The sequence below is a fragment of the Chanodichthys erythropterus genome, chromosome 7 (genome assembly GCF_024489055.1).
Source record: "Chanodichthys erythropterus isolate Z2021 chromosome 7, ASM2448905v1, whole genome shotgun sequence".
NCBI lineage: Eukaryota > Metazoa > Chordata > Actinopteri > Cypriniformes > Xenocyprididae > Chanodichthys > Chanodichthys erythropterus.
Window position 1 is genome coordinate 25,599,486 of NC_090227.1, and position 13,290 is coordinate 25,612,775.

The 13,290-nt window shown below is 36.1% G+C and overlaps 1 protein-coding gene across 12 annotated transcripts in view; it reads left to right on the forward strand.

Moving 5' to 3' along the window:
• The window catches only part of c2cd5 (C2 calcium dependent domain containing 5), a 58,582-nt gene extending 48,600 nt beyond the window's left edge, over positions 1–9,982 (forward strand). For 4 of the 12 annotated variants that reach the window (XM_067389947.1, XM_067389949.1, XM_067389956.1 and 1 more), the window contains 15 exons: positions 647–838; positions 1,361–1,547; positions 1,633–1,797; positions 1,958–2,098; positions 2,201–2,264; positions 2,358–2,419; positions 4,197–4,295; positions 4,443–4,532; positions 4,711–4,798; positions 4,886–4,972; positions 5,427–5,462; positions 5,830–5,931; positions 7,422–7,720; positions 8,478–8,624; positions 8,716–9,982. In XM_067389947.1, coding sequence (XP_067246048.1) covers positions 647–838; positions 1,361–1,547; positions 1,633–1,797; positions 1,958–2,098; positions 2,201–2,264; positions 2,358–2,419; positions 4,197–4,295; positions 4,443–4,532; positions 4,711–4,798; positions 4,886–4,972; positions 5,427–5,462; positions 5,830–5,931; positions 7,422–7,720; positions 8,478–8,624; positions 8,716–8,841 — 1,885 coding nt within the window. In that variant the 3' untranslated portion in view covers positions 8,842–9,982. Of the gene's footprint in view, positions 1–646; positions 839–1,360; positions 1,548–1,632; positions 1,798–1,957; positions 2,099–2,200; positions 2,265–2,357; positions 2,420–4,196; positions 4,296–4,442; positions 4,533–4,710; positions 4,799–4,885; positions 4,973–5,426; positions 5,463–5,829; positions 7,721–8,477; positions 8,625–8,715 lie in introns of those variants that run through there. The other 8 variants (XM_067389957.1, XM_067389950.1, XM_067389959.1 and 5 more) reach the window with 5 other exon arrangements.
• Positions 9,983–13,290: the final 3,308 nt, after the last annotated feature.

Below are 13,290 nucleotides of genomic sequence, written 5' to 3' on the forward strand. Positions count from 1 at the left end.
ATTGCGTTCATAGAGCGAGCCTTTCACTTATTGTTTACAGCCTAATGGAAGTTACACCCATAATTCACGTCATGGGGCATAGGCATAAGGTGGATAAACAATCAATGCATTGAACCAAATAACAGCCTCTATTTTTTTTTCTTTTTCGACAGTTACACTTGAATGCACAATATCATAATACATAAGAAAAGATCTGTTTGTACTTCCGTTTCATCATGACTTTAATAAAAAAGGTGCAACTTGATTTTGTTTATTGTCAGTTTTGATTTCATGGTGAGGTTAAAAGTCAAACAGATTTGGAACAACATAATTGTAAGTAAATCATGACTTAAATTTCATTTTGGGTGAACTTTTCCTTTAATCTCAATACTAAACAATACTAATTAAATCGGTGTGTGTGTGTGTGTGTCTGTGTATATGTTTGCTGAGGACTGTTTTTATAGCTACTAACCTAAAGACTTAATAACAAAGGGGCTAAAACATTTGGCTGTCTCTGAATATGTATGTTTTATGTTAAAAAATAATCTTTACAAATTTGTACGCTTACAGTATGTAAAGATAGTTTTCTTCTGTTTATGGCTGGCTGAGTCTGTGTGTGCCCTTGTGTTATTGTTTATGTACTAATTGCAGTATTTATTTCTGTAAGATTTGAGGAGGTGGCTCCCCCTGGCTGTGGGTTCTGTCACATACCATATGATGAGTTGAATATACCATTTCCTGCTCAGCTGACCTATTGCTGCTGCTGTCGCCGCTACAAAGTGCCCGATGTCCTCTTTACCACGATCGACCTGCCTACTGAAGCCAACGTCACGGGGAAGGGCTGCCTGATTCAGGCCAGGTAGAAACTGCACATAACATCCTGTCCAATTGAAATATTATTGTACTGGATACTGCACAGTATAGTGCAACAAAAAAGGTATAAATGGCTCTTGTTATTATTATTATTAATATTATTTTCTTAAATAGTTGATTTACAGTGAGTTTATTTTATAGTGAAACATTACGATATGAATATTTCTTGTTTTAATATTTTATTTAATAATAATAATTTTTATTATTATTATTATTATTATTATATAATAAGATTTTTTTTATATAAAAAAACTCATTAGATTTTCCCCCAAATCGTTCAGCCTTAGTAGTATGCAGTATTGTTTAATGACTTTGTAACATCACAACGTTGCATTTCCTTGAATTTTTTTAAAGTGTCCCAAGTGAATAATTAGTTAAGACTTCGGGTGAAGCTCAGGTCAAATGTATTGCATTGTGGAATACAGTGTTTCTCACGGTATGTTCTGGTTGTAAACTGTGCATTTTGGCAAATGTAATAGGTATTCTTTGCATCTCCACCCCACTGTAGGCTGTGTCGGACTAAAAAGAAGGCCCAGGGAGAGGGGAACGCCACATCCATTAGCAATCTTCTGCCGTTCCTAGAGTACGAGCTCCACACCCAGCTGATGAACAAATTGAAGCTACGGGGCATGAATGCTTTGTTCGGTCTGCGTATCCAAATCAGCGTGGGAGAGACCATGCTGCTAGGAATGGCGGTCAGTGTGCTATTACCCATAATACTCAATGTGTTTATAAATATGACTGTTTGTCCTGCTAATAGCTGTTGTTTGGTGCTTCCAGTCTGCAACAGGAGTCTATCTGACAGCATTACCCAGTCCAGGAGGAATCCAGATATTGGGAAAAACTCCCAGTGACATCACATACGAACAGCACATCTCCAATATGCAGAAGAAAATCAATGACACCATCGCTAAAAATAAAGAACTGTATGAAATCAACCCCCCTGTAAGTACATATACATGTCAAGGCACATTGTGAGGTGCAATTTACTTCTTAAATTATTTTATATTAATATATTTTTTATATTATTTTATTTTTTCTTTGTGTCCACCCATTCTTCTTTTTAAACCACAGCTAAACATTTTCTCTTTTTTTTCCATCATAGGAAGTTGTCGAAGAGATCATTGGATCACCAATTCCTGAACCCCGTCAGAGGTCCCGTCTCTTTCGTTCTCACTCAGAGAGCTCAGATGAGGTGTCAGAACTAGACCTGTCCCATGGGAAGAAGGATGCCTTTGTGTTGGAGGTAAATTGGCTTTGTACTAGAGGTTGATGCTTTGATGGATAAATTTGGAGATACTAGACTTTTTTGCGGAGTGAAAGATCTGATGTTTTAATGCTCTTCTAGATTGATGACACGGACGCTGTGGAAGATATTCATGCACTTCTGATTGATTCTCCCACCCCAGCAGGTACAAACCTCTACTAGACCACTGTTGGACTCTATGATGTGTTTACTGGACTATATATTCAGATATGTGTTTTGTACATTGTCTTCTTTTCAGGATTCTACAGCTGCAACACTGAAATCATGCCTGGGATTCAGAACTGGACTTCAGCTATACAGGTATCGGTCACCATAGTGAACCTGTCCATTTTTTCTGAATATTGCAGATAGAATGTTTACAACACACAATATTTCTTGATGTGCCACTTATTGACTCAACAGAAGCCAGCAATATTTTAATAAAGACCGGATGAGTGCAAGAGCCATTTCAAATCACAGCACAGATATCAAATAATTTTTTTTAGCAATATTTATATTTATTAACAATGGAACCTTTTCACAGACTGTGATGATGCATTTCCACAGTTATTAACATCATAAATCTTGCAAATAAATTAATACATATATATATATATATATATATATATATATATATATATATATATATATATATATATATATATATATATATATATATATATATATATATAATATAATGTACATTTATAACAATATAGTTTGAGTTTCTAATAGAAAGGTTGAGGGAGTGATAACAAAATTGACATTTTTCTCACCTCAGACCAACACATTTTGGCTTCCAACGATTATGAAAATAAGATAATCGAGGTAAAAGGATTACTGTACCGCTGCCACATTCCGTCCAGCGCACCTTCCTTTCCTTCACAGCGGTGCGCTGTCATTCCCCCCTAACCCAAACTTAACATCGAAATCAGCCGAATAAGAGAGTGATGTAAAATGCAGTCTACTATTGCTAAACTGCTAGACGTGTTTGATATTAAACAGTGCTATTAAAAGCACATTAAGCCGCGAAAGAAACGCTGTTCCCTAGGCGGCCACCTGTGTGCGTGCTCCGAGACGGGGCGGAACTCGCATAAGCAAAGTATACTATGGGTTTCAGATACGCACCTAAACGGTCAAATAGTCTACACACAAATAAATCAAAATGCCTTTTTGGTAAGTATCCTCGTAAACGCAGTCGGTTATGTCTAAAATGAACATCGAGAAAGTGCGCAGTAAGAGTAGGCCTATATTGGGTCCGTGCAGCTCTTAAAGGGACAGAAGCCAACTTCAGTGTCTGCTGCAGTCATTGTTAATCTAACAAAAAAGACAAAGATAAAATCACTCACTGCTCTTGAATGAATAACTTTTTTAGTTTTAAATAAGAATTAGTCTATTTTGAATGTATACATGAGTTATTTTACATTTTATTACTTTATTCAATTTTGGGTATTACTTTAGTTTAATTAGTTTTTGTTCGTATTTTATTGTTGACTGTCTACTTGTCCTCTGTAGCTGTTTTGATGAATTTTTACTTGCATTAATTAACCTAGTATTACTTTTTGCTGAAGTATGAATAATTGTGAAATTTCACTGACATTTAAAATGACTCATATCATGAAATAAGACTTTGGTCATATCACCCACCAATAATCGTGATTGCAATATTGACCAAAATAATCGTGATATGATTTTTGCCATAATCGAGCAGCCCTACAGGCAATCTCTCAACTTTTTTCTCTTTTGGAAATTTATAGAAACACAATCATGGATTTTTTTTCTTTTGCTATTGAAGCAAATGGGAAAGCAAAAATTGTGTTTGTTGTTGTTTCCGTTCACCGCTATAGAAGCTTACCTAGCTAGCTATGACGACTTTCACTTCTGAGAACCCTGGAAATGTGAAAAGGGTCCATGAAGACCATTACTGTTATCCTAAAATTTGCAGATAATTAATAAATGAAGCTAGTTTGAGATATGTTCACTTTAGAAAAACAGATTCATTGTCTATAATATTTGCATATTATACTTGTTTGTAATGTACTGTATCTGAGTTTTCAATGTATGGTGTAGAATCAAACATATTTTTGTGTGCTTTCAGATGTTTACCTCTGTGAGGGTCTTTCGCCTTAACAACGTCAACTTGACCAATCAGGGACTGAATAAGATTTTCAGTGACCTCTGTGAGAACCTGCTTAAGGTGAATACATGTTTTTTCCTTACATTTCCTATATCTTATTTATCTCAAGAGATCAGTTCTATCATGGTAGACCAGCTAAACCAAGTTAAATGATTTAAGCGTGCTTGGAAATCACTGCTCTAACTGGAATATATGTGTACTCTGTAGAGTTTGTACTTCAAACTGCGGTCGATGGTCCCTTGCTGTCTTTGTCACCTGAACTTCACCGTGGCAATACCTGAAGATGAGCTCATCCAGGTGAGAACACACCTGACCTTATTACTTTTTTGTTAAATATAAACTTATTAAACTTCCAGTTTGCAGTCTTGTTACTGTTGTGAAACAAAAAAGAAAATAATAATGGAACCCTCAAGATCTGTTTATCCTCTTGGGTTTCATTCTTATCCCTTTACCTCTGTCCCACGTAATCTGACAGGTGGCGGTGACAGCTGTGGCAATGAGCTTTGACAAAGAGCAGACTCTGGAGAATGGCAAACAAAGTGGGGACAAGACACTAATAAAGGGTAAGCATGTGCTCTATGTACCTTCATGTAGGAAACACCTCTCTGAAAAGCTGGTCGTCATGGTCTCCTGTTGAATGTCATTTGCAGCAATAACAGAAAATGATGAGCAGCTTCAGTTCAACCTGGAGCTCAATGCTGAAACGTCTTCTTCCAACCCTCTTAGCTCCCCGAAAGGTAAACCCTAGTGAATCCAAACTTCACCCGATGACCCCTTCAGTTCTTTACAGCTTTTTAAATGTTTGCCATAATCAATCCATCCAAACCTCTTGTCTTCTGTATGGTCACAGGGATGCTGGAGACTCTTTATTTGCTTGTTTATTTATTTAAAAAGTATTAAATATTTTTATTCTGACATTGAAAAAAATATTTTTGTATGACACATACAGATACAAAAAAAAAAGTTCGGAAAAGTTTGGAATAATTAAGTTTTTTTTTTTTTTTACTTTTTGAAAGGAGCCTCTAATGCTCACCAAGGCTTAGAATGATTTCTGATTTGATGAATTTGATTAATTATTGTAAAAATTATTATTATTATTGTTGAGCCATTCTACATTGAAATTTTATTTAAAAAATAAGGTAAATCCTATTTTCAGTCCTTTCAAAATTGCATTGGTTTCCTCTGTCACAGGTCTATCAGAGATTGGCAGCCATCCATCAGCCAAAGGTCAGTACCTGATTCGTTGCTTGGAGATCTGGAGGCAGCAGGGTGTTTTTTTCTTTTCATTTCTGCTCCTTTTGTGTGTGACAGTTTGAAGTGCTGCAGCACACACCCCAGCATCATCCATTTTACCCCTTTTTTCTTTTTTTTCTTTCTTTCTTTCTGTGTCTTGTTTCCTCTTCTCTTTGTCCCTTTGTTGTGTCATTGTATGTATGTGTCCACGGGATTTGTTCCCACTTGTGCACGTATTTGTGTGTGTGTGTGTGTGTGTGTGTATGTGTCTTTCTGTGTTTGTGTCTGAATGTTTGTCTATATTTGTCTATGTATGTATGTGTGTGTGTGTGTGTGTGTGTGTGTATGTGTGTGTGTCCAGCCCCCTCAGTTGATTACAGTTCCTTTGCAGACAGATGCAGCTCCTGGATAGAGCAGCTTAGACTGAAAGCTCACACCATAAGACGCGGATCAGTTAAAACAAGTAGGAGTACTCACGCAAACTCGCTTACATACACAGACACACATACACAAGCTCACATAGACCCTAGTCAGAGTAGATCTGCATATTTAAAGGGATCTTTAACTTCAAAGTTAAATCAAAATGGGACCAGTTTACTTTATATACTATGTTAATACAAATTGCATAAACATTTACTTGTAGTCTTATTGTGCAAGAAATGTATATATTAGGGATGCGCCGATATGATTTTTTTTCGAATACCAATACCAATTCCGATACCAATTTTATCAAACAACCATTGGCCAATTCCGATACCGATATTTGTCACTTGCTCTTATTTGAATTTTTGTCATTAAAATACATTAGTGTTTTGATCCTGTTTTAAGTTGGCACAAATGCATGCATTAAAGGGATAGTTCACCCAAAAATAAAAAAAATTGTGTCATTTATTGCTCACCGTGGTGTCGTTCCACATCCGTAAGACTTTCGCTCATCTTCGGAACACAAATTACGCTGTACACCGATTACATATCAAATTTCAAATTTACATTTAAAATGGCATCTACTCTGACTACAGTCTATACAAGCATCCTTACACACATACTTCCATGTCCTGCATCCAAAAGAGGACAAGTCTTGCTGCCATATGCCAATCCGATCTTATCCGAACTTGACTGACAGAGTGTGAAAGTTGAGGTTGAGTCCTAGTGAGAAACCTGTGATGAGACCATCATTCTTTCAGTTGTGCCACAGTGTTTTCATATTTGAGCTGGCTGATGAGACAAGTATGAATAAAGGCACATCACAGGCTGCCTCTGTTGCATATGATGCATAAATGCATTAGAAGTTTGGCTTTAAAGGTTATACAGTTTAGGGTTGGGTGTTATAACAAAAAAAAATCTCTTTTTCAGATGATATATAATATCTTGATATTTATGTAGATGCTCTGACATGGCAACTCAACAGCTACTGAAGATTCAAAATGGTTAATGTAAAAACACATTTAGTGTAAAATAATCAAGGTACAGTGCTCAGTGTAAATGATTACACCCCCTTTGAAAAGTAACATTCATCTCAATGAACACAAAAACAATTTCCATTGTAAAGCCAATATATTCCAGTATATCGCCCAGCCCTAATTGAGTCCACTGACCGATAGTTTGAGCGATGTTTTGGAGCTGCATGCACAATAGAGCTCTATGTAACAGTTGTGATGCAGCCCCATGTATGATGTTTTACAGCTTTGAGATTTTAAGCTCTTTCACACTCTTGATGGGAAAAAGTGTCCTCCCTTCTCAAAGCTTATCATCCTCTGATTTATCAAGGCAGATTCAACATGCGTGCATTCATTCTTTCTCTCCTTCTCTGTCTCTCTGTATTTGCATGGTGTTTATTTGCATGGTGCTTTGCTTTGCTTTGATCACACGCCGCTGATCTGCAACACAAATACACATATGTCTTTTTTCCACGGTCACACTATGTTTGTCTCGTCACATCCGTTGGTCTTGTAGAGCGTCCTCTGAAGGCCATGTCTGGTATCTTCCCACCCCCCTCTTTCTTTTCTCTCTTCTCTTTTTCTCTACCCCCTTTCTCTCTCGCTCTTTTACTCTCAACAGCATCATCTATGGAGAAGGCTAGCCCGTTGCCCGAGGGTCGCTCTCGTTCTCTTCGGTCAAATCGCTCCTACTCTGGCAGTTCTGTCGCAGTGGTCAAAATGACCCCGCTCTCGTTCATTCCTGGTGCAAAGATCATAAAATACCTCGGCATCATCAACATGTTCTTCATTAGAGAGACCACCTCACTGAAAGAGGTAGCAGTCTCACTCTTTTTACTACCCACCTCACATGTATTAAGAAATTTGCTTATGATGATTATTATTACTTGTATTACTTTTATTGTTAATTAAAAAATATATTAAATATTTAGTGTAATATTAAGGCTTTTAAAATGTATTTAATACATTTTAATATTTTAATATATATTTATATTTAATGAATTTGATATAACCATTTTAAATTAATAATTACAATAATAAAAATTATTAATATTAAATATTTTATATTAATGCCCTTAAAATTACAGTCATTAACATTAATTAAAAACATTATTGTTACAATTATTGATATTGTTAATTTCATATTAATATTTTATATATTAAAATAATTATTATAGTAATTATAATATTACACAATTAATATAATACATCTTTTAAATAAAGATAAAAAATAAATAAATATTTTTGATAATAATAATATAATTAAATTACAATTATTAACATTAATAGTCATGAAAATATAATTGATATTATTTATTGTATATTGTTTTATTATTAGCATTATAAAAACTTAATAGTATTAATATAATAAGTAGTGTTATTAAAATAATAAATATAATACATGTAATAATATTAAATATTTTGTAAAATAACATTAAATTAAACGTTAAAATATTCACATTAATAGTAATTAATTTATATTTTTTATAAATATGTAGTTTTTTACTGTTGTATATATTGTATTATTATTATTATTATTATTGTTATCATCATTATTATTACTGTGTTTTAGGAGGGAGGTGTTAGCGGGTTTCTGCATACGTTCATAGCTGAAGTATTTGCGATGGTTCGCGCCCACGTCGCTGCTCTTGGAGGGAATGCTGTCGTCTCCTACAGCATGAAGGAGTGTGTGTTTATGGAGAACCCTAACAAGAACCAGGTTAATACATACCACAGTCACACACACAGACTCATACACACTCAACCAATCACGTTTGTTAATTTATGCTGGTGTTGCACGTACTTTACAGGCGCAGTGCCTAATCAACGTCAGCGGGGATGCCGTTATCTTTGTTCGAGAATCTGAACTCGAGGCGGCTTCGGTACAGCCACAGTCAACCACCACACAGACCTCCAACGGTGGGGAAGGAACGTGAACCCACATACACACATCGACAAACTCAAGTAAATGAGTCTCAACATGAACCATGCCATTTGAAGAGATGTCACGCTACAATTACCAACCAAATCTCTAACAAGAAGTTAAAATCTAAACACGCATAACATGACGTGATTGGTTAGTTCGCCCATGTATTATATTTTAGCCCCTGTAAATGGCCAATATTTTTTTATTTCGGAATAATGTTTTTAAATCCCTCCTTCAGAAGCCTTTCAGAAAGGTCGTCTGCCATGTCTCTATGTGTTGTCCATTGTTGTTCACATTCCATTTTGTCCATATGTGGCGAAGGCAGCTACAAAATCCAAAAGATCTGTAAAATGCGTTTGTGTTCTCAAAGAGTGTGTAAACGTGTCAACGACTCCAAATGGCCATGTTTTATATTTAAATAAAGGAATAAACTACTGATGCACTCACACCGACATGCAGTTCAGGATTTTAAAAACTGGTTTCAAATTAGGCACTTCCTGTCATGTCCTACTGATCTCTTTAAAATCATGTCAAATGCTGGAAAAGTTGTTTGCTTTCATGTGCCACAATGTATGCTTTTTTTAAATCAAAATGTTTGGATCTGACTTCTTTGAGGCCGGTCCAGTTCTCTTGCATGTGCAATGCCAGTTAATCATTAAGAGAAAGAGATATTTCAGGGCAGAAGCGTGCTCACTGTAGACTGACACTTGAATGTACAGATGACTGGTCTGGATATGAGGTGGGATGCTCTGCTCCTGTGTTGACTGACTTTTATTGCTATTATTTTGTATATGTGTTTGCCTGAGGACAAATCAAAATTGTACATTAATAAGATATAATTAAATAAAACTATTATGGCTCTGTCCTTGTTGATTTCTTCCCTGTTGTTTAATGAGTAAGAAACAGTGGCATAACTTTGTTTTAAAAAGTGGGTGGGACAGGATTGTGTGTGTTGGGGGTGTGTATTGTAAATTGTAATTGTATCATTACAATAATAAATGCACAAAATTTATTGACATAGACATCATGTTTAATATGATAGTTTCCTCCTTACATCTACTACAGGTGCATCTCAATAAATTAGAATGTCATGGAAAGTTCATTTATTTCAGTAATTCAACTCAAATTGTGTAACTTGTGTATTAAATAAATTCAGTGCACACAGATTGAAGTACTTTTAAGTCTTTGGTTCTTTTAATTGTGATGATTTTGGCTCACATTTAACAAAAACCCTCCAATCTCAATAAATTAGAATACTTAATCCTTAAAAAAAAGGATATTTTAAACAGAAATGTCAGGCTTCTGAAAAGCATGTTCATTTCTATGAACTTATTACTTGGTTGGGCCTCCTTTTGCATGAATTACTGCATCAATGTGGCGTGGCATGGAGGCAATCAGCCTGTGGCACTGCTCAGGTGTAATGGAAGCCGAGGTTGCTTTTAGCGGCTTTCAGGTCATCTCCATTGATTGGTCTGGTGTCTCTCATCTTCCTCTTGACAATACCCCATAGATTCTCTATGGAGTTCAGGTCAGGCGAGTTTGCTGGCCAATCAAGCACAGTAACAACTGGTCATTGAACCAGCTTTTGGTACCTTTGGCAGTGTGGGCAGGTGCCAAGTCCTGCTGGAAAATGAAATCAGCATCTCCATAAAGCTTGTCAGCAGAAGGAAGCATGAAGTGCTCTAAAATTTCCTGGTAGATGCTCTGTTGACTGTGGACTTCAGAAAACACAGTGGAACAACACCAGCAGATGACATGGCAGCCCAAATCATCACTGACTGTGGAAACTTCACACTGGACTTCAAGCAACATGGTTTCTGTGCCTCTCCTCTCTTCCTCCAGACTCTGGGACCCTGATTTCCAAATGAAATGGAAAATTTACTTTAATCTGAAAAGAGGACTTTGGACCCCTGAGCAACAGTCCAGTTCTTTTTCTCCTTAGCCCAGATAAAGCACATCTGACGTTGTCTTTGGTTCAGAAGTGGCTTGGCACGTGGAATGTGACAGTTGTAGCCCATTTCCTGAAGATGTCTGTGTGTGGTAGCTCTTGATGCATTGACTCCAGCTTCACTCCACTCCTTTTGAAGCTCTCCTACGTTCTTAAATCGGCTTCACCTGACAATCTTCTCAAGCCTGTGGTCATTCCTTTCACTTGTACACCTTTTCCTACCACACTTTTTACTTCCAGTCAACTTTCCATGAATATGCTTTGGCACAGCACTCTGCGAACAGCCAGCTCTTTCAGCAGTGACCCTCTGTGGCCTCATTGTAGAGGGTTTTGATTATCATCTTCTGGACAACTGTCAAGTCAGCAGACTTCCCCATGACTGCTGTTGGGATTACTGACCTAAACCCAGTATTTATACCCTGAGAATGGTAATTTAATAGAACTTGAAATTACATATTCTAATAATTTGAGATACTGATTTTTTGATTTTGATGAGCAGCAAGCTGTAATCATCAAAATGAAGACAAAAAAGTCTGGAAATATTTTACTTTAATATATTTAAGTTTTTCTTTTTGAGTTAAATTACTTTTTCATGATATTCTAATTTATTGAGATGCACCTGTATAATACAATATATTGTTAGTCTCAAAAGTATTTACATTGGCCAATAAATACTTTGATCCGCTGTTAAAATTAAGTTGTCCTGATGGACGAGGGGTAGAATTTTTGTTCAGCGTGCCAGAGGTTCTTGGTTATAAACCGCCCTCGTGTTATTTATTTAATTTTTTTCTCATTAAAACCAAAGATGTTCATCAGTGATTGTATATCAAAAGCAGGGACACATTTCTGTGCATTTTGTTTGTAATTTCACCGGAACATATAGAGTCTGCGGCCGCAACAGCAATAGATTGAACCGCTCGTCCGTGTGAAGACTGCGCAGTGTGCACAAGCACAAAGAGAAAACTGTTGCGCCACTGATAACGGCGGCAACGAGCACTCAGCATGATTTCAAAAACAACACATTCCATTGTATTAGTATACATCCGTGCCTTGAGATGTTATAAAAAGTGGTGGGGACAATATCGACCCTGGCAAAAAGTGGTGGGGACATGTCCCACCCGCAAATTACGCCTTGTGAAGCTCTCGTGAACGTGCGCTGTTGCAGATCAATATTTATGTAAGTGGTAAATTATGTTTATGTTGCGTAAACAAAGCACTCACTTCACTTCATAAAATTGAGTTTAAGCCACTTGAGTCACATGGAGTACTTTAATACTGTCATTCCTACCTTTCTGGACCTTGGAGTGGTAGTTGCGTTGGATCTCTATGGAGAGACAGAAACCTCTCAGACTTCATCAAAAAGATCTTAACTTGTCTTCCAAAGATGAATGAAGGTCTTACGGATGTGGAACAACACAAGGGTGAGTAACTAATTACAGAAATTTAATTTTTGGGTGAACTAACCCCTAGTGTGGCCCATTAGCAGTTAGTAAAAGGGCAGTCAATCTTACTTTTTGGTATCAAATTAGGCCAATCTTATGAAACTAAAAAAAAAAAAACTTAGTTATGAAGACTTAAAAAAAAAAATTGATGACTTAACTTGTAAGACTAGCCTTAGTGGTTTATGCAATCGGCCCCAGGTTGTTCCAGATGATGATGAATTTGGAAACAATTTTAAGAATATATATTCTTATGATCAAATAAAATCTGGAAATATATGGAAATATATAAAAAAAAATTGAATATAATTTGCCCAAAAACCATAGTGATTGTGAACAAGTATTTTTTGATTCAGGTCTTTTCAGTGAATCAGTCGAACCGGTTCACAAATCAGCCTGAATGATTCATCCAAATCCTTTTTTAAATCTTCATCCGCTAATAATACTGAATGACTGTAAAAACCATAATGCAAGCAAAACCAAAAAGACACTAAATAGTTATAAATTCTAATCTGAATCGCTAGTTGTGGCCAGGCATTAAAAAAAATACATGTCCTAAATATCTGAGTTGGATATGGCTGCGCCCGAAATAGGCGTTTGTACATCAGTATTCAAATATAGTCTCCAAACTTCTAAAAATAAAACAATCAAAAAATAAACAAGACCATGAATGAAATTCCCGAATCCTACTATGACGAAGGCTTAGCTCGTGAATAGTAACGTAATTAGGTCAAGTTGATTTGATTTTTACCCTCCGGGATCGTCCAGTCATAGACTGTAAAACAAACAAACAAAAAAGGTAAGTTCAGTTAGGTAAATAATAAATTAAAAAAATAAATAATTAAATGTTTGGCTCATTTTAAGAATTTAAAGTCAACTTATGAAGAACTTTTATGAAGAATGAAAACGTCTGCCTTTCAGCCAATCGGTTAATTTTACTGGACGAGCGTAATTCATATTCATGTTGGTCAAACGTTGACCCAGGCAGAGCACGCCAACTTACTAACGTACACCAGTCAGCCAATCAATTTGACTTCCGCGAGCGTTACGTAGTTGATATTCATGAGCCAAA